The following is an 18,622-nucleotide window of genomic DNA, read 5'->3' as shown; positions in this document are numbered from 1 at the left end:
GAAAGTGTGGATAGTGGTCTACGACTGGCTCTCACTGGAGGACGGACTTTTCGGAGCATCGATGTAGGAGCCCGAGTCTGATATTCGGATGAATATGCTTGCTGCCTTGTGCTTAGGCACCTTAAGCACGTCCGAAGACGTCACTTCTCAAGCTTCATTGTCGTCACCAAGTACAATGTCGGATATGCATTCTATTAAACCCATGTCTATGCTATGAGCCGGAAAGGAAAACGGTGATGTAAATATATCCTCAGAACAAGATGCAGTGTTGCAAAGGCAGGTCAGACCCGCAGCGAGCGGTTAGTGTAGAATCCCGGGCCAGCAGTCTTTCTGTCACCTCTAACTTTTTTTCGACGATCATTAAGCATGTACTCCACATATCTAGGCAATCACAGCCTCCAAGGCCTGCTCGAAGATCTTCAGGCCCGTCTTGAGCTGCTCCTCGGTGATCGTCAACGAAGGCACGAACCGGATGCAGCCCTCACCGGCGGTGATGATCAGCATGCCACGCTCGCGAGCAGCCGCCACCAAGTCTCCAGCCTTGGCGCCGAACTCGGGGGTGAGTTGCACACCCAGGATCAGACCGCGACCGCGGACCTGTGAGATGACGTTCGGGTGCTTCTGCTTGAGGGCAGCAAAGCCGGCCTGCAGCACGGCCGACTTGTCCTCGACCTGCTTCTGCAGCTCGGGCGAAGCCAACCGCTTGACGATGTGGTGGGCGACGCGGCTGGCCAGGGGGTTACCACCGAAGGTGGTTCCGTGGTCGCCCGGCTTGATGTGCGACGCAACCGTCTTCTCGGCGATTATGGTGGCCCCGATGGGGAAGCCGTTGCCCAGCGCCTTCGCGGTGGTCAGGATGTCGGGGTGAGCGGCCTCGCCGGAGGCGGGCGCCAGCGAAGGGTGGCCGTGCGCCCAGAGGCTGCCCGTCCGGGACAGACCGCACTGGATCTCGTCGAAGATCAGGACGGCGCCCACCTCGTCGCAACGCTTGCGCAGAGCAACCAGGAACTCGGGGGTGGCAACGTTGACACCGCCCTCACCCTGGATGGGCTCGACGATCACACCGCAGGTCTTGTCGGTGATGAGAGTCTGGAGCTGCTCCACGTCGTTGTAGTTTCCGTACTTGAAGCCCGGCAGCATGGGCGAGAAGGGGGTCTGGTACTTGGGGTTGGGGGTCGCGGACAAGGCACCCATCGTGCGGCCGTGGAAGGAGTTGTGGAAGGAGACGAGCTCGTGCTTGGCGCCCGAGGGGTCGCGCGAGCGACCGACCTTGCGGGCGAACTTGATGGCAGCCTCGTTGGCCTCGGTACCGGAGTTGGCGATGAACACCTGGGAAGCGTCACGCATGGCACCGGACTCGCGGGTGACCTCAATCAAGAGTTTGCTCAGGGCTCCGGTCCAAGCATTGTAGTACAGGTTCGAGGCGTGGATGAGGATTTCAGACTAGAAAGGCCCTCACCGTTAGTATTTCGGGAGCCAGCATATGTGGAGACTCTGGGTGCACACCTGTTCGGCGATGATCTTTGCGATCTCAGGGTCACAGTGACCAAGAGAGTTGACAGCAATACCAGACGTCATATCAAGGTACTTTCTGTTCTCCATATCCCAGAGATAGCTGCCCTGACCCTTGACCATCACCGGAGGTGGCCGGACGTAGGTGGGGACCATGAACGGGGTTTGAGCATTGATGAAGGAGGAGGAAGCGGAGTCGGCGGTGGGATCGGGGTTGGGCAAGGAGCTTTCATCCTGGAGATTGAATTGATCACACGTCAGTATAGAGTACGATACTCAAGGAATTTCCAATCAGCACATCAGGAAATTCACCTTTGCTTGGGCAGCAGCTGTCGCGCTCAAGGATCGCACGGGCACTGCGGTGAACCGAGGCCGGAGCACGGAGTTGATTTCAGGAACCAGCTTCCTGGCAGCGGGCAGACGCCGCGAGGCAAGTTGTAGAAGAGCCATTGTATGAACAGACACTGGGGAATTGACAACGTGTCGACCTCTGGCAACCGGGGGAACTTTATACCTGGCGGAGGAACTAGGTACTAGGTAGGCAGGTAGGTAGGGAAGCGCGATTTAATGACTCGACGGGCACGCTCGCAGAAGAAGAAACACCGCACCGCAGCCCGACAACCTATCGGAGCCGAGAATCGGAGCGGCAGGCCACGCCGTGAGTCACCTGAGTTTGCCATGTTTGCACTTGCCAAGAGCCGCCCATTCAATGTTAAAGCTAACCCGACAGGGTAAGAACGCGGTGCGGGTCCTCGGACTGCACCGCAATCAATCTTTCAAGCCTGGCCCCGATGTCCGTGTTATCTTCCCACCTGCATGTAACATGATTGAACAGTCACCCCCCCCCCCAGTACGAAAGAGAAATCTGAGGCTATGGAAATGGATCTGGACATCCCTTAAGCAGTGGATTTCAAGATGCTTGAGGTCTTCAGGCATCTCCTGTATGATTGAGTCACAGAAGAGTATCACACGAAGTTGCTACAATACAGCCAAATTTCACTGAGTAGTACTGAGTATTTTGCATAACAGGCTACTCCACAATCGTGTCCACTCCGATTAAGCGATTGTACCACGTACCCACCTGCCTACCCATCAATCATGTCCTTGGCTCTCTGTGGAGGATGCACTGCAGCCGGGTCGTCCGACGAGCACCGCGACAGGTTCCCTGACTCTGTCGCATATTCCAGATAACGGTGAGCCACATCCGAAACACTGTCCACTGCCGTCATACTTGTTGCTTCGCTGGCTTGACTGGCAGTTCGGGTGTTGATCTGAGTTTCTGGCTTGGGTTTGGTGAAGGGGTCTTCTCCCGGTTGCTGCTGCTCCTCTGGATGGATGATTCCCATCTCAACATACCGGTCCATCTCGTCCGTGTCTTTCTGGGTTGACTGTCTCCTAATCTCCCGAACAAACGAACGGCCCTTTGTCCACCAACTGGGTTTCCTTTGGCCAACGCCCATGTCGTCTGCGATGGCACTATCGAGGTCACCGCGACGAGCGATTAGAGCCTGGTCGTCATTCAACTCACAGTGACCACAGATGTTGAACAGGATTATCAGGAGGAGCGGGGGTGTATAACCCAGTCCGTAGATCCAACCGCCGCTGACACCATATCTCAACGGTGACACCGTCCAGTCATACGCAGATGCAATCGCATATCCGACTTTGAACCCGAGTAACACGAGGGCCACGAGGAATTGGGAGGGTGCGGCATTGAGGTAGAACATAAGCTGGCCCCAGGTACTCGTGGGGCGGATGCGGTAGCGGTACAAACTGTGCTCCAGGCTATAGCAGATAACGAGAACGCCACCCATGGCTAGGAAGCTGGCGATGCGCCATCGGATGTCCGTCGCGGCAGGTTTCGCATCCGCCATCTGTTGCTCCAAGCTTCGTTGCCTTTCGATCGGCCCCCAGGAGCGCGGAACGGTCAGGAAGAAGTTCGCGAGGGCTAAGCCGTAGAAAATCATCGGCAGCACGAATTCTTGGCCTCGGCGGGTACTGGACTTGCTGAATGCGTAAGGGTCTCGATCGATGATCTGTCGCTCCTGCCAAGAGCCCCTGGGGGTTGTCGCGGGTCAGAAAAGGTCCGGGAGAGATGGATTCATAGACGAAGATCCTGCTTACCAGTGCCGAACAGCTTCCCACACGACTGCCATCATCACGGGGGTGAGAATGGTATAAAAGACACTCTGCAGAATCAAGGGACTGTTCACCACATAGTCCCGATCCACATCGATGCTCATGAAACAACTAATCGCTCCGCAGCCGGCCAGCACGAGCATCCAGATCCATTTGGCTCGGCGACCCAAAAGTCTCCACCGTCGATCATGCGGTAAGTATCGTCGCCCGTGTTTGCGCAAATTGATCAAGGTGAAGAAAATGGAGATGGAGAACATCAGGGCGAAGGCCAGGCCTGCTGCTGCATGGGAACCCATATCCCGGACGGGCGCATAGCACGAGACTCCCTTGATGACCGTCCCGTTCTCCGTCTGCATATGGGGCTTGAACTGGTTGAATGCAAGATAGCAATCCGTGCCATTGGAGAGCGTCCCGTTGCTGTAGAGCTTGTAGTGGTAAAGATCGAGGGCGGTGCGATTGAAATGAACCTCGTTGATGAGTACATCGGTGGAGTTGGCGCCGGCCTCGAAAGGCACGACAGTGCGAACGTACAGGAGCGTCATGGCGTGGTCGGTTCAAGATAGGATGGCCCCCAGGCGAGAAGGCGATCGGCTTGGAGACTTGCAAGTTCCCGAGCAGGGAGTGAGGCCGATGATCACCATCAGGATAATCCAACAATCGGATGGAACTGATGAGAGCAGATGGAAGAGCGAGCTACAGCTGTTCGGGACGCGACGGAGCCATGACGGCGGGACATCAACGACAAGGTCGCATCCAGGGACGAGTCGATGATGCGCCGAGGACCCAAGCAACCCAATCAGAGTCTGGACCCTGGCTTTTGGGTTCGGGTCATGATCCGTCGAGCGAGGATATGTAGTGCATCCATGGCCGAATTGGAGGGGTGATGAAGATTGCAAACTCAGTATACTTAGAGGAGGGAGAATCAATACTTGATGAAGGACAACGGGGTGGAGGCGAAGGCACTGGCCGCGACTGGAGGAAATGCGACCGGTCACCGGTCTCCACCACGGGAGCACTGGACATCAACCACTGCATACCCCATTCGGGTCTACATGGGGAATCAAAGAGCCCCACCATGAATACTCACATCTGCACCTCGAGATATCACACTCATAGATAGCATATCCAAGAATTAAGAATCAAATGCGAAGGAACGGAAGGCAAGCTAAGTAAGCCTCACGATAATCAGAAGGGCTACTACCAACGACAACCACCATAAAAACCACAAAAAGCTCACAACTGTCAGGAAGCAGCCCGCTTCGCATCGATTCTACTTTTTAAGGCATACTCCCCAACAGTGCTCACGAAAACCCCTCAGTCTAACTAAACAGTCCCCGGGATTTTCATACCAGTTCTTCATCCCGATGGGTGGAGGGCTACTCTGCCTTTTATCTGCTTGCGTCAAGCTAAGGTTCGCCCTCTCCACGGTTCGAACGCAGGCCGGCGGCACCACAACACGTCACCATCCCCGTTGCACCACTCGGCCTGCTGGTTACCGTGCCAAGACCGCTTTGGGGTCATAGCCCAACAACGACTAGCCGTTTTGACCAGAATATTCACGAGATATCGCCGAACCCCAGACTCGGGAGGCTTGGCATGGTTTGCCAAGAATTTGCCCATCCTCGGCGTCTTTCGCTTGTTGTATGCGTAAGTATACCGAGTAGTCGTCTATTGGGCGTAGTTGTCATCTTTGCTATCACCAAGTCGGTTCTATTCTATTCAGAGCGGGAGAGATGATCCAGTAGTCTATTGTATGGGAAGTAGCATGCTCGTGCCCAGTCAGTGTCTTCCATATTTACCCTCTAGCAAGTTCAGAATGGTACGCTACGGACATATCTTGTACTACTTGTACTACTACGGACGGAGGTAAGGTTTCAAAAAGATTCCTTAGCAATTGCCTGATGTTTTACAAGAGTGACTATAGAAGAGAATCGCTTAGAGTTACGGTCGCTGTGGTGGCAGAGCAGACCGATTTCTCACACACCCCGCCCGGTCGGATTGCGCAGTTGAGAGATCTTCCTGTTGCCTTGCCTTGCAGGCATCATAACCAACCAATCTTGAAAAAGATGTGACGGAAGAAGTTTGTCCGGCTGTGTGGAGTTAATTATACTAAAGATGTACTAAAGATTGAAGAAGCACTGTCGGGTTGGAACCATATTACCCCCAAGCCAGCCAGCAAGCTACAATGCATGCACGGTTGTTGGCATTGCGTTCCAGGCTGATTGCAAGCCCCACTCAAGCGGGCTGTCAGAGTGCTAGCCAAACCTGGGGATTGATTGCTTATGCAGTGCTGCAGGAATGCCTCCGCATGACGAAGCTTGTTGCTCACGTGGTGTCCGTGCGCCATGCCTTGCTGCAGACTTGGTCCAGGAAAAGGGGCCCTCATGGAAGGGAGTGCTTCGCTTTCATTCTCTCTCAAGCTCTTCTGCCGCTCGCATTGCATGGCATGATGTTTCTCACAAGGGTTCGGCTGGACGGAAACGGTGCAGAGTAAATGACAGGGACCAATGGGCAAGGACAAGATCGAGACGAGTTCATTCCACCAATTGGTAACTACATTGCATGAACGACCATTATGCCGTGACGAATACATCCAAGCGAGCTGCAAGCTGCCCTGCAAACCTCCTCATCTTGCACCGGATCACTCTAGCTGCAGAGCTGCCGAACGGCGAATCAAGCCACCAGCCCCTCACTCAATCTTATTACTTTGGGTGGTGGAATCGTCATCAGTCCGAGCCGTCTCCGACCTCCTCGTACTGCTAGAGCCAATCGCCAGCAATGCGCGTGCCGCAGGGGTATCTTCATCGCCATCCCAATCCTCCTCGAGACGAGCCCTGACCGCAACCCCGACGGCCAGCCATGATTTTCCCACCATTTGGCATGTATATCGTCAAATCACAGAGGCACAGACGAATCTCCTAGCCTGGCAGGGATCCTGTCCTCGCGCCGGCAAATCATGCTGAAACTGCCGGTTCATGGGGTTTAATCTAAACAATAATCCCACCACGGAAATTCACGCCGCGAGTTTAGGAACTACATCCGTCGCTCCCCAGTAGTATTTAAGGCCAACACCCAAGCCTTTGTCCAAGAAAAGCCAAGTCGACTAAGGACGGGCAATCGAAAGCTTGGTTTTTCTTGTTGTCACTCACGTTGGCTCTTGCGACCATGCTCGTCAACTCGGCCGTTCTCCTTTCGCTGGCCCTCGGGGCCATCACCGTCAGCGCCAACCCGGCCCCTGAGCCCCCTGCGATCACCGCAGCGCCCAAGGTGGGCGATTTGGAGAAACGGGCGACCACCTGCACGTTCTCAGGCTCCAACGGCGCCTCCTCGGCGAGCAAGTCGAAGACCTCCTGCTCGACAATCATCCTCTCCAGCGTGGCCGTCCCATCCGGCACGACCCTGGACCTGACTGACCTGAACGAGGGAACCCACGTACGTATTCCGCTCCCTTTCCACCCTTCCTCCGTACCCTAAATGGATGTCACGCCAGGTCATCTTCGAAGGCGAAACCACCTTCGGCTACGAAGAATGGGCCGGCCCGCTGGTCTCCGTCTCCGGCACGGACATCACCGTGACCGGGGCCAGCGGGGCGTACCTCAACGGCGACGGCAGCCGCTGGTGGGACGACGAGGGCTCGAACGGGGGCAAGACCAAGCCCAAGTTCTTCTATGCGCACGATCTGACCGACTCGGTCATCAGCGGCATCTACATCCAGAACTCCCCGGTGCAGGTGTTCAGCGTCGACAACTCCAACTACCTGACCCTGGAGGACATCACCATCGACAACACGGACGGTGACGATGACGGCGCCGCGAACACGGACGGGTTCGATATCGGCGACAGCACCTACATCACCATCACCGGCGCGAACGTGTACAACCAGGATGACTGCGTCGCGATCAACTCGGGCGAGGTACGTCCGAACGACCCCCAACCTCCCGCTTCTTTTCCAAGACAAGATCGAACAGCAAGCTAACCCACACGCTACAGAACATCTATTTCTCCGGCGGCGTCTGCTCCGGCGGCCACGGCTTGTCCATCGGCTCCGTCGGCGGCCGCAGCGACAACACCGTCAAGAACGTGACCTTCTACAACTCGGAGATCAAGAACTCGCAAAACGGTAGGCCTCTCCCTGCCCAAAAGACAAAAGACAAAAAAAAAAAAAAAAAGTCAAGCTCCGCGTAAGCTAACAGCCCCAGGCGTCCGCATCAAAACCATCTACGGCGACACCGGCTCCGTCTCCGAGGTGACCTACCAGGAGATCACGCTCTCCGAGATCACCGAGTACGGGATCATCGTGGAGCAGAACTACGACGACACCTCGGAGGCGGCCACCACCGGCGTCCCGATCACGGATTTCGTCCTCGATGGCGTGCAGGGCACCGTCGAGAGCACGGGCACTGATATTTATATTGTGTGCGGCTCGGGCAGTTGCTCCGACTGGACGTGGACGGATGTGAGTGTCTCCGGTGGGAAGACGAGTTCGTCGTGCACGAATGTGCCGAGCGGGATTAGTTGTTAGTTTTTGAGGGGGTGGAGAGGGTTGGCGCGTGTGGTGGTTGGGGTGGATGGGATGGTGTATGTACTGTAGCAGAGAGATATTTTTCGGGGGGGGGGTGGTGGTTGAATTTCAGGTCGTGCGTTGAGGATTCTGCCTTCGTTGCGTATTGGAGAGTCTTCGTGGGAAAATATTGATGGGTGGCAATTGACTCACTAGTAGATGATAAGGAGACAGCATCGATCGGTGCGTAGAAGACTTTGGTCTGGGAGGGAAGGTGGTTTGCGAATCCACGATTTGACAACGACCCTTTCTCTGGTGAGCTGCGAGGATTGAGTTAGTCATGGGACTCCTTCGCTTTACGCATATTCTGCAAACCGCTAGGACCGGGGTCTCGGCCAAAACCATTCCAGCACATCTACACACATTGCGCTTACTCTTCGAGCCGCGACGGCGCTACTCTTCCAGCCGAGCATACATCATTATCATCATCATATTTCACGGTCCTGTCAAACTTTTATCTAAGCCCAACCCCCGACCCCAATCTACTGCAACCGCTGAATGACCTTGATCAGATCCGCCGACACGCCCATGGCAGTGACATCGCCACCGGCACCAGCACCCTGCACGATCAAGGGGTTGGCGCCGTACCGCTTGGTGTAGAAGCTGATGATGTTGTCGCTGCCCTTGAGGCCGGCGATGGCGCTGTCCTTGTCGAACTTCTCCAGGCCGACGCGGACCTTCTTGGCGCCGACATCGACACTCCCGACGAAGCGCACGACCTTGCCCTCCTTCTCGGCCCCCTCCTTGATGGCGGTCATCTGGCCATCGAACTCGGGCAACCGCCTCATGAACTCGGCAATGCCCTCCGCCGTCGACGGCACATCGGCCAGCTCCTTGGGGATGAGCGACTCGATAGGGAAGGAGTCGGGGCTCTGGACCTCCAGGCCGGCAATGCGGGCGAGGATGGTCAGCTTGCGCGCGACGTCCATGCCGTTCAGATCATCGCGGGGATCGGGCTCGGTGTAGCCGAGCTCCTTGGCCTGCGCGACGACCTCGCTCCACTTGGCGGAGCTGGCCGCCCCGACGGGCGCGAACGTGTTGAAGAGGAAGGACAGCGTGCCGGAGAAGACACCCTCGATGCGGGTGACCTCGTCGCCGGTGGCGACCAGGTCGCGCAGCGTCGAGATCACGGGCAGGCCCGCGCCGACGGTGCTCTCGTGGTAGACGAGGGCGTTGCCCTCCGCCGCGGCGGCGAAGATCTCCTTCCACAGGCTCAGGTCCGACGAGAAGCCCTTCTTGTTCGGGGTCACGATTGAGATCCCCCGGCGCAGGAAGGTCGGGTACGCCGACGCCAGCGCCGGGTCGCTCGTGTTGTCGACAAGAATCGACCGGCCCGGCGCCGAGGACAGGTACGCCGCGATCTCATCGGGAGTCAGCGCCCCGGACTTGGTCAGCTGCGCCTCCGCCGAGGCGGTCTTCCAGTCCGCCGCGGGGATGGCCGGCGTGTAGGAGGGCGTCGGCGAGAGGAGCGTCTGCGTCGACCGCGCGAGGAGGATCAGTTGCGGGGCGTTGGGCAGGCGCGCCAGCTGGCTGAGAAAGGAGGTTCCCACGCCTCCGACGCCTGGTTGTAGATGGGCTGGTCAGTATGGGTGGGCACTTTGCTTGTGGTGAGGGGGAGGGGTGGCCGTGTTGGTGGGGGAGCAGCAGGGAACACAACGTGCAATTGTCGTTGTGAAAACACTTGTGATTTGCTTTCCAGGCTACTTACCAATAACACCGAGATAGATAGGAGCAGGCATGATGAGATGGTCAATTGGTCTGTTTCTGGTTGATACCTTATCCTGAAGCAGCAGGAAGAGGGGAAGAGGAGAAGACCGAAGCAGCTCAGCTTCAAAAGCCGCTGCGGGGCAGCGCTGACTCATCGTCCTATATCGGCGCACGCCATGTGGCGTGGCAGTTTGAGTGGTGCAGGTACATTCAGCAGTAACAGTACGTACATGATGTCTTATATTTATGAGAAAGCCTGTGTATCAATACTATGCGCGACCTTCACTCTTAGAATCACTTCGTATACTTTTATTCTGGATAGAATTTGGAGGTATGGTGTACACTTGTACCGTCGGAGTCATTGTCCTCATCAGAACAACATATTTCGAGCGCTCTTGGCATGTCTCGCGCGGCTAACCGGCATTGAGTGGTTACGCATTAAACAACAAAGCCCTTGAGAGCAAGAAGCCCCAGCCTAAGTATCTTGTGCCCCAGGATCTCTTTGTGGTCGATTCTATTCTGAGCGCATCTTGTTCGACGGCTTGGGGTGCCATTGTTATGACACAAACAACAAAGACACACATGATATACCATCGAACCAACGAGCAGGTTTATCTTTGATCATATAACACCTGGAGAAAGCATTCTGTATATGCAATCCTTAAGTATTGCATTGTAAGATCATACCTTACAATGTCTACAGCCACAAAGCAATGTGTGAAACTAGCGTTAAAGGACTCGAGCTGTACTTATCCTTCATAGTTGCCCGCAGTGACTACTAAGACCTCTCGCAAAGCATTCACTGTGAACACCACTATCTGCATCTTTTACTTCCCATAGAGAAATTATACTTCGTGCAGAGATCCTATACTAAAGATATTATACTCAAGCATGACCCAGGCAACCTGCAAGACGAAGCAAAGTGCAGCAGAAACCCCACCCACGAAGGTAAGCCCACGTCGCGCACTGCTCTACGCACAGAAACTCAACGATCCCTCGATAACTCCCTCACCATCATTCCTAACCATCACCTAGAAACGACGAACCTCCCCACGGCAAGAATATACAGTCCCCCCACTGGAAGTACCCCCGAGCAGCATCCCCTTCGTGACCCGACCCTGGTGCGCCATCAACGGCGGCAAAGGCACCCCCCTCCCTCGACAACCCCGAAAAGAAAACCAGAGTCTGCTGTGGACCGTCCCATTCGGCTACCGCCCGGATGACGGGGCCTTTACCGTGACCGATGAGCTGCTCCAGACACATTTGACGAGACTGTACGCCCAGATCCAGCGGTTCCGGGAACAGTACTCGTGCAGCCCGGAGGAGATCACGCAGTTAGCGCCCATGAAGAAGAAAGCGATTCTCCAGCATCTGGGATCCTTCTGTCGGTGTAGGGACTGGCCCTCTATCAACAAGATGCTCAGCGCTAGGTCCTACGAGCGGTTTCTGCACAAGTTGCTGGAGACGGTGCTGGTGAAGCAGTGCTTTGAGAAGGTCATCTCGAATCCGTTCTTCTATGTGGCGCCGTCGGTGGCGGTCGACAACGCTGGATGTTCGTCCTGGTCGTTTGGCGCGGAGATTAGGGGGTTGTATGAGATGCTTTTGAGGGGTGAATTTGTGCAGTGGTTTGTTTTGTGGTCCAAGAAGACGTATATCGGGGACTTAGGCTGACTAACGGTTGGTGATGGTGGCAGTGAATCGAGCCAAGGCACACGAATGGCGGCAGATGCTGACGCACCTCCTGCAGGCGGATTATCATGGAGGATCGGACGATTGGCGGGTGGCGTTCGCGGCTGGCGAGAGCTTAGAGGCGGCCTGTCAGAGCTTTGCCCTGAGCATGCTGGAGGAGTGTGAGGCGTTCCGCGTGCTTCTGCGGGACCTTGGGGATAGCGAAGGCAGCGACGAGCGGTGTTGTGATTTGGTGGGGATCTTTCGAGTTGCGGCGGAGCTGTCGGTGGGGTTTGCGGCAAGTAAGGACGGGTTCGTGTTCCATCCGGATGTTGAGCGTGTTTCGCATACAGTGGCGCTGATGCGTGAGAGGGTCCTGACCAAAGGTGGGGCTTGGAGGGGAGTTGACGCCTTCAAAGGCCGGCGTCCGGTTCTCGTTCGGCATCCGCTCATCGAACGTTCAGTCTTGGTTGGGGAAGCTCAGGTGAGCGACCGGGGGAGGTGTAGAGAGGAATGGTGGAAGGCGAACGATTACAGCTTTGATTCAGAGGAGGAACTCGATCGAAGACTTGATTGGCATATGCCGATGTTCGGCGTGGGTGACTCGCACCTTACCCCGGTCTATCATGGCGATTACCATTTCGTGAAAGAATAGGGGCTGGACGAGCTTTTGATATGATTAGCCTACAGATTACATCCTGCTCAGCTAGAGCTCCGTGCAGCCTTCTTCAGCGACGTCTTCGATAACCGTCAAGTGGCTTGTGTGTATAGTAGTCTATGAAATGTAATCCATCTGAGCGAAACTCATAGTACGAACAGTGGATCTCGTGTCGTACGACAGCTGTTCGGTTTCCTCGTCAGAGAAAAGGACTGTAGGATTTAGTGCCTTCGCGAAATCCCGAACGCCAACAGGTCGTATTAGTTGGAATGGAGCCAAGCCTGCAACTCGAGTCCCATACACAATGTCGGAGAGGTCTAATTCAATTGCCCTATCGAATGACGGAACGTGCTTTTTGAAGCATTGTCCCTATATCGATTGTGTGGCAACAGATTTCATTGTCGAAGACGAACTGTCGAAGCTGGGGTTGCGCCAGAGGCGCGGTTTGGTGTGACCTCGAGTGAACAGAGATATCAAGTTCTGCGACTCCTCATCACCTCATATCCATATCCTCATTCTCCTGTCCATTACCACTGCTATCCCCGCCTCGGGCACCTGCATCCTTCCCTCCCAACGTCGCCGCCCCGGGCTGTGCTTGTTGCTGCTGCTCACCAGCCGCAGCCGAAGCCGAAGGGAAACTCAAATACTTCCAATCCTCGATCTCCTCGATGATACACTTGAGCCGATCCCGGATACTCTCCACCGCATACGTCCCCAAGATCAGCCTCAAGGGCGGGTACGAGCAATGCCCAAGCTGCCAGACCAGATGCGCCGCCTTGACCGCACTCGCCGGCTGCTTGTCGCCCAGCCACATGAGCATCCTCTTGGCATGCGCCGCCGGCGAGGTGGAGACATTATACGGCTCGCTGGGCGGCTTGACCAGGAAATGCCCATACAGCGGCAGCGGGGACGCCAGATTATGCTCATTGGTACCCATCCCACCGCTGCCACCAAACAAACCCCGATGCATGTGATCCGAAACCAAGTCCCCGGTGTCATCCCGGCGCATATGGCCCGGCTCGACCAGCGTGGTCTTGATATTGAAATGGTCTACCTCGTACAGCATGCTCTCCATCAGCCCCTCGACGGCGTACTTGGAGGCGCAGTAGGGCCCCAGGCCGGGGACGCCCAGCGCGCCCGAGGTCGAGCTGAAGATGAGGTAGCGGCCGGCCCGCCGCTCGCGGAAGTGCGGCAGCGAGAGCTGGATGATGTTCAGGGTGCCGGTGAAGTTGGTCTCGAACTGGTCCCGGATGTCGTACTCGTCCTGGTCCTCGCAGGCGCCGATCACCCCGTACCCGGCGCAGTTGGCGATGATGTCGATGCGGCCGAAGCGCGCAATCGTCCGCTGGATGACCTGCTTCACCGTCTCGCGGGCGCGCACGTCGCACAGCAGGCCCAGGCAGTTCTCGTGCTCGGCCTCGAGGTCGCGCATCGCCTCGGGGCTGTTCTCGAAGGTCCGGCCCACGGCGGCGACCAGATCATCACGGCTCAGGGCCGTCTTCACGAGGGAGCGGCCCATGTGGCCCGTCGCGCCGAAGATGAGCCATACGAGCGGTCGCGGCGGGTTCTGCGGACCGGGCGGGTCGGTGGTCGAGGGGAGTTGGAGCTTCGGCTCGCGGGTTCCTGGGGTGGTGGCGGCGGAGGGGGAGATGGGGTTGGTAGACGATTTCGGAGGAGAGGCGTAGAGATCCATCGAGGAGGCAGGAGGAGGTTGTCGCACTCCGCGTGTTGACAGGGACGAGCGCCGTCATTCGGTCGCATTTTCCCCAGACGCATTCCCCGCAGCTGTCCGACCGGGCACGTGACACCTTTTGCTTATCGGTCACTGATAAAGAAAGTCCCTTGACAGTACTGCTTAATTATATGATACAACATAATTAGCAGGATGTTTGACACACTTTGAGGAGCATTGTTTACATCCCAATCAACTATAAAACGATGCAACAGGGTGATACGAGACTAGGTGTTATACTATTCTGTGAAAAGTGGGATGATGAATAGGACAAACAGCTGTTATATGCCATAGAAACCTTAAGTCTCATCAAAGGCAGTTATGGAAGCCAGACTGCATTCGAGTATTTTGTTGAATACGGTCCTAATCCACTAAGGGGGATTAGTGCTTCGCAGTACCCATGAGTCATGATCACTACCATAATTACCTTTCTGGCACGCACTTATTCAGCCCCCTGTAGCCCTCCTTGATGCCTAATATCAAGCACATTTGTAGAATATAGACTCCAGTAGGTTTTACGTAGATTCTGTGACTGAGAGTCAAGTTGACACTACGTCACGGCCCGCGGCCCACACTGCCTTTGGGCCGCCACGGGCCATGGCCGCCAGCGCATGCATGACTAACTAGCTTGGCCAGTATCTCGTGTATAAGAACGAGTGCGTCTCTGTCTTCTCGGGCATTTTTCTTTCTACACTGACATCGTCCTTCTGGAAAGGCTGTGGTCTCTCGTTCGGTACCGAGGTTAGTACCTGTGTATAAGGAAGTGGATACTGAGACTAGCACGACGCTACGAGGTTCGGAACGGGCATCAATACTGTACATACACCAACAGTACATCGCGCAATATGACATTAGTTTCTCAAACAACTCTGATTCCATGGCTAGAGAAAGCTAAAGGGAACAATGGTCCGCGGAAGGTGCTGAAGGCTCGCAGCAGGAAGCAATCGCGAGCCCTGGGTAAGGGAACCCGGGAGAAGTGGAAATGGAAGGTGAACGCGAAGGTGAACGCGAAGGTGAACGCGAAGGTGAACGCGAAGGTGATCGCGAAGGTAAACGCGAAGGTGAACGCAAAGGTGAACGCGAAGATGAACGCGAAGATGAACGCAAAGGTGAACGCGAAGGTGAATGCAAAGGTGAACGCGGTGGGCAAGCGAGAGGGGGAGAAAGAAGCGGAGAAAAAGGCGGAGAGAGAGGAGATGAGAGAGGAGATGAGTACCGAAACAGTCAATGTGGAAGAAGACGAGGGTCGGCATAGATGGGCTGATAGTCAGGAAAGTTTTGTGCACGATGATTCTCACTGCGGCTACAGTAAAAACCAAGCGGATCCCTCCAGGTATTCCCCGGGAGTTGAGGACGGACGGTTTGAGGGTTAATTTGGGTTTTGAAGGTATCGAGTCAATAGGCTTGATAACTACTCCATTGTCAGTGATGCTCGCTTTGCACTGAGTAGTAAGCGAGGGGTTCTTTGAACGCGTTCAATTGTTGTTCGACGCGTTGGGGGAAGTGTCTGTCGATCGCGAAGCGCACTTTATTGGTTGAGGTGTCACAAATCATGGATCCTCAATCATGGATGCTTGCTGACCTTGCTGATGGTGGTTTAAGTTGATTTGGAATCGTGATGTTTCTGTTTGACACTTTGTTTTTTTTATGCTTTGACTTATCGGGATCCTTACGTGTTTTTTGTTTGCATGCTTTTGATTTGTATACAGATTGGCAATAGGAATAGGACTCGCTTCGTATTTGTCCACGGGCCACATATCCCAGACTATTACTCCGAGAGGCACTTATATCATATACAGTGAAGAGGACTTGAGCTCTAACGAGTGGTCTAGCCAGTACAAGCTGAAGACAGACCGCCCAACTCTTACCGAGGACAGTACATAAGAGCATCAATCACTATCGCCGCGCTCTCGGCTAGACCCGCTCGGAGACGGCCGACGTGGGGACCACCACCGCGCGGCCGCACGAGTATATCAGCATCTGATCTGGATCGGAACGCCGTCTTCTATTTATCTGTATCAGAAAAAGAAACCAACCCAACCCCCTCTACACCCACCTTACCCCAACCGTTTCCCTCCACACACACCCACCATGTCCAGCTCCCTCCCCCCACTCGCAACCCTGACGTCAGAGCCCCAAGACCGCCAATTCCAAGTGCTGGACACCCTCTTCGAGCCGTCGCCCGAACTACACACCCTCATGGCGCCCGTCCTCGCCCACCAAACCTTCGACAGCTACGCGAGGCTGATCGACGCCGTCGGCGGCCGCATGTCAGCCCTGTCCGCGGCCGACTCCTCCAAGGACCGCGAGATCCTGTACGGGATCCTGGGCTCGCATCCCCGGCTGGGACGGCCCAAGGCCGGCCCGACGGAGCATCTGAGCGAGCTCAGCAGGAAGGAGCAAGCGCAGCTGAACACGGGGGCGGACGAGCAGGCGGAGCGACTGCGGGTCTTGAATGCCGAGTACGAGGAGAAGTTCCCGGGGTTGCGGTTTGTGTACGTTTATTTTCTTTTTCTGATGGGGTTGGGTTTTCTGGGGCTGAGGGGGGCTAATCGATGGTTTTAGGACCTTTGTTAATGGGAGGGATAGGGATGTGATTATGGAGGAGATGCGGGAGAGGATTGAGAGGGGGGATGCGGAGATGGAGGTTGAGGAGACTATTCAGGTATGTTGGCGGGGCTAATCTTGTGGTGGAGGGATGCTAATTGCATGCTTTAGGCTATGTGTGATATTGCGAAAGATCGGGCGCGGAAGTTGGAGTAGGGTTGATTTATATTGTTGAATATTGTTGAAATGCAACTCAGTATCGGGCCACCGATCATTTCTCAATTTGAGATACGCCTATGGCTTTTGCACTAGGATAATGCGACGACGTGACTAAGAATGTATTGGGTCGTTCAACGACTTACAACAGCAATGGGGATGACAAGCTCTCTTCAGATCTATATACACGCTGGTTCCCAGGTCCCACCAGAAATGTGGACAACCTAGTCCGTCATTCTTAACTGTGGCATCTTATTTTCCGAATGCCTCCTTCTGCTCCGGCACCAAGGTGATCATCTCACCCTTCTCAACCGCCGACCGCAGGTTATTCAACACCAAAAGCTCCATCTCCCGCTGCGTCTCGTACGTCATGGTACCGATGTGCGGCAGCAGCATCACCTTAGGGTTGCTGACCAAGCCCGGCTCAATCTCAGGCTCGTTCTCGTAGACATCCAGACCGGCAGACAGAACCTGTGATCATCAACATGCAATCCAACCTTCCTTTTCGAGGTGGTATCTTACCTTGCCAGATTCGAGCGCAGCAACCAAGGCCTTCTCGTCAATCAACGCTCCACGGGCCGTGTTCACGATCACAATCCCGTCCTTCATCTTCTGGAACTCCTTCTCCCCGATAATGTGACGGGTCGACGCATTGAGCGCCAGGTTCAGACTCAAAACATCGGAGGTGGCCAGCAACTCATCGAAGGAGACATACGTCGCGTCTCCCTCGAGCTCCGGAGACAGCCGTGACCGGTTGTGGTACTGGATCTTCATGCCAAAGGCTCTTGCACGGTGGGCCATTTCCTATCCTCCCAGGTCAGCAACCCCAACTCGTCTCGTCTTCCCGGTAATGGACAGCAACTCACGCGACCGATGCCTCCCATGCCCAGAATCCCCAGAACCTTACCCTGGGGGTCACGGCCAAGCCCCGTTTGTCCTAGGAATTTACCTACTCGAATTAATATCTGCATCAACCCTCACACCCCTCGAGTGCAGAATGACCTACCCTCGCGCAGCGAAGAAATGGGAATATAAGCCTGGCGCAGCGCGCCGATCATCAAGAAGATCCCCACATCCGCTGTGGCGTTGTTGACCGCGACGGGGGTGCTCGAGACGGCGATTCCTAAGCCCCGGTCTTTAGCAATTGATGCCTACCAGCAAGCATGGGAAAATACCTTTCTCTGTGCATCCCTTGACATCGACGTTATCGTAGCCTGCCCCGTTGTGGCAGATGTATTTGAGGGACTTGGGAAGGACGGAGAGCAGCTCTGCGTTGAAGGGGCCGGTGAACTACCCAAGCATTAAACGTTGGTATGTTTCATGGAAAGATCAGGGGGGGGGGGGAAGATCGTACCTTTGTGGAGGTATTCGAGCGGTAAATCGCGACCACGTCGTCGTATTGGCCCTCCTTGCAATTGCGGATGAAGTCGTCGCGGGTGCCCTCCGGGAATTCCTAGATCGAACGCATTAAATCCGTGGTCGCCTTGGTGGTTGCATGCGCTCGCTCATTCTCCTCACCTTGAGGGTAAGAATGGAGGACAAATCTTCCCATTCCTTGCGGGAATGGGTGATTGCACCGATCAACAATGCGGCGGGCATGATGTCAGAGTTGGAGGGGTGAAAGAGGGGTGTGCGCGGGGTAATTCAATCTTGGTGGGAGAAATTGCGAGATGCGATTGAGGATGAAGAGAAGAGAAGAAGGAAGGAAGGAAGGAGAGGAGGAGAAATGCAAGATTAGAAAGTCAACTTAACTACTACTGAACTTAAGAGCCACATGTGATTATTCATTATCTATCTCGCAATGACCCCATCGCAGCTTTGCCTATTTCCTTCCTATTCAATCAAGTTCCAGCGACTGGCTGTTTTGATTGTGTCTTGCTCC

General features: G+C 55.3%; 9 protein-coding genes across 9 annotated transcripts; 4 read left to right on the top strand and 5 right to left on the bottom strand.

Annotated features, from left to right (window-relative positions):
- Positions 1-381: 381 nt before the first annotated feature.
- On the bottom strand, positions 382-1,962 carry BO95DRAFT_462856 (acetylornithine transaminase; the record flags this gene model as incomplete). The annotated part of the gene is made up of 3 exons (XM_025588946.1): positions 382-1,443; positions 1,507-1,746; positions 1,825-1,962. The coding sequence occupies 3 exons, from the start codon at positions 1,960-1,962 to the stop codon at positions 382-384; spliced, it is 1,440 nt and encodes a 479-aa protein (XP_025443295.1).
- Positions 1,963-2,419: 457 nt separating this feature from the next.
- On the bottom strand, positions 2,420-3,762 carry BO95DRAFT_441979 (uncharacterized protein). The gene is made up of 2 exons (XM_025586321.1): positions 3,637-3,762; positions 2,420-3,570 (listed from the first exon to the last, which is right to left on the bottom strand). Exons 1-2 carry the CDS (start codon positions 3,753-3,755, stop codon positions 2,598-2,600), a joined length of 1,092 nt encoding a protein of 363 aa, XP_025443294.1. The 5' UTR covers positions 3,756-3,762; the 3' UTR covers positions 2,420-2,597.
- A 3,054-nt stretch (positions 3,763-6,816) lies between these two features.
- On the top strand, positions 6,817-8,195 carry BO95DRAFT_513749 (glycoside hydrolase family 28 protein; the record flags this gene model as incomplete). Its single annotated transcript, XM_025591628.1, has 4 exons — positions 6,817-7,083; positions 7,142-7,564; positions 7,642-7,771; positions 7,851-8,195. 4 exons carry the CDS (start codon positions 6,817-6,819, stop codon positions 8,171-8,173), a joined length of 1,143 nt encoding a protein of 380 aa, XP_025443293.1. The 3' UTR covers positions 8,174-8,195.
- Positions 8,196-8,629: 434 nt separating this feature from the next.
- Positions 8,630-9,994, bottom strand: BO95DRAFT_441976 (homoserine dehydrogenase). Its single transcript, XM_025586320.1, has 2 exons — positions 9,921-9,994; positions 8,630-9,773 (listed from the first exon to the last, which is right to left on the bottom strand). The coding sequence occupies exons 1-2, from the start codon at positions 9,949-9,951 to the stop codon at positions 8,695-8,697; spliced, it is 1,110 nt and encodes a 369-aa protein (XP_025443292.1). The 5' UTR covers positions 9,952-9,994; the 3' UTR covers positions 8,630-8,694.
- An 816-nt stretch (positions 9,995-10,810) lies between these two features.
- On the top strand, positions 10,811-12,242 carry BO95DRAFT_462852 (uncharacterized protein; the record flags this gene model as incomplete). The annotated part of the gene is made up of 3 exons (XM_025588945.1): positions 10,811-10,867; positions 10,955-11,528; positions 11,614-12,242. The coding sequence occupies 3 exons, from the start codon at positions 10,811-10,813 to the stop codon at positions 12,240-12,242; spliced, it is 1,260 nt and encodes a 419-aa protein (XP_025443291.1).
- A 22-nt stretch (positions 12,243-12,264) lies between these two features.
- BO95DRAFT_441973 (SDR family oxidoreductase) lies at positions 12,265-13,973 on the bottom strand. Its single transcript, XM_025586319.1, has one exon. It carries the CDS (start codon positions 13,936-13,938, stop codon positions 12,739-12,741), a length of 1,200 nt encoding a protein of 399 aa, XP_025443290.1. The 5' UTR covers positions 13,939-13,973; the 3' UTR covers positions 12,265-12,738.
- A 786-nt stretch (positions 13,974-14,759) lies between these two features.
- Positions 14,760-15,687, top strand: BO95DRAFT_441972 (uncharacterized protein). Its single transcript, XM_025586318.1, has one exon. It carries the CDS (start codon positions 14,823-14,825, stop codon positions 15,348-15,350), a length of 528 nt encoding a protein of 175 aa, XP_025443289.1. The 5' UTR covers positions 14,760-14,822; the 3' UTR covers positions 15,351-15,687.
- A 253-nt stretch (positions 15,688-15,940) lies between these two features.
- Positions 15,941-16,863, top strand: BO95DRAFT_441970 (2-oxo-4-hydroxy-4-carboxy-5-ureidoimidazoline decarboxylase). Its single transcript, XM_025586317.1, has 3 exons — positions 15,941-16,472; positions 16,543-16,642; positions 16,696-16,863. Exons 1-3 carry the CDS (start codon positions 16,069-16,071, stop codon positions 16,738-16,740), a joined length of 549 nt encoding a protein of 182 aa, XP_025443288.1. The 5' UTR covers positions 15,941-16,068; the 3' UTR covers positions 16,741-16,863.
- BO95DRAFT_441968 (D-mandelate dehydrogenase-like dehydrogenase) lies at positions 16,850-18,438 on the bottom strand. The gene is made up of 7 exons (XM_025586316.1): positions 18,259-18,438; positions 18,095-18,193; positions 17,916-18,030; positions 17,747-17,863; positions 17,607-17,689; positions 17,263-17,544; positions 16,850-17,211 (listed from the first exon to the last, which is right to left on the bottom strand). The coding sequence occupies exons 1-7, from the start codon at positions 18,337-18,339 to the stop codon at positions 16,993-16,995; spliced, it is 996 nt and encodes a 331-aa protein (XP_025443287.1). The 5' UTR covers positions 18,340-18,438; the 3' UTR covers positions 16,850-16,992.
- Between the last annotated feature and the right edge of the window lie 184 nt (positions 18,439-18,622).

This window comes from Aspergillus brunneoviolaceus, assembly GCF_003184695.1.
Source record: "Aspergillus brunneoviolaceus CBS 621.78 unplaced genomic scaffold BO95scaffold_26, whole genome shotgun sequence".
NCBI classification, from domain to species: domain Eukaryota; kingdom Fungi; phylum Ascomycota; class Eurotiomycetes; order Eurotiales; family Aspergillaceae; genus Aspergillus; species Aspergillus brunneoviolaceus.
Note: the sequence above shows the minus strand (reverse complement) of the source record. Positions and strands in the feature narration are given on the sequence as shown.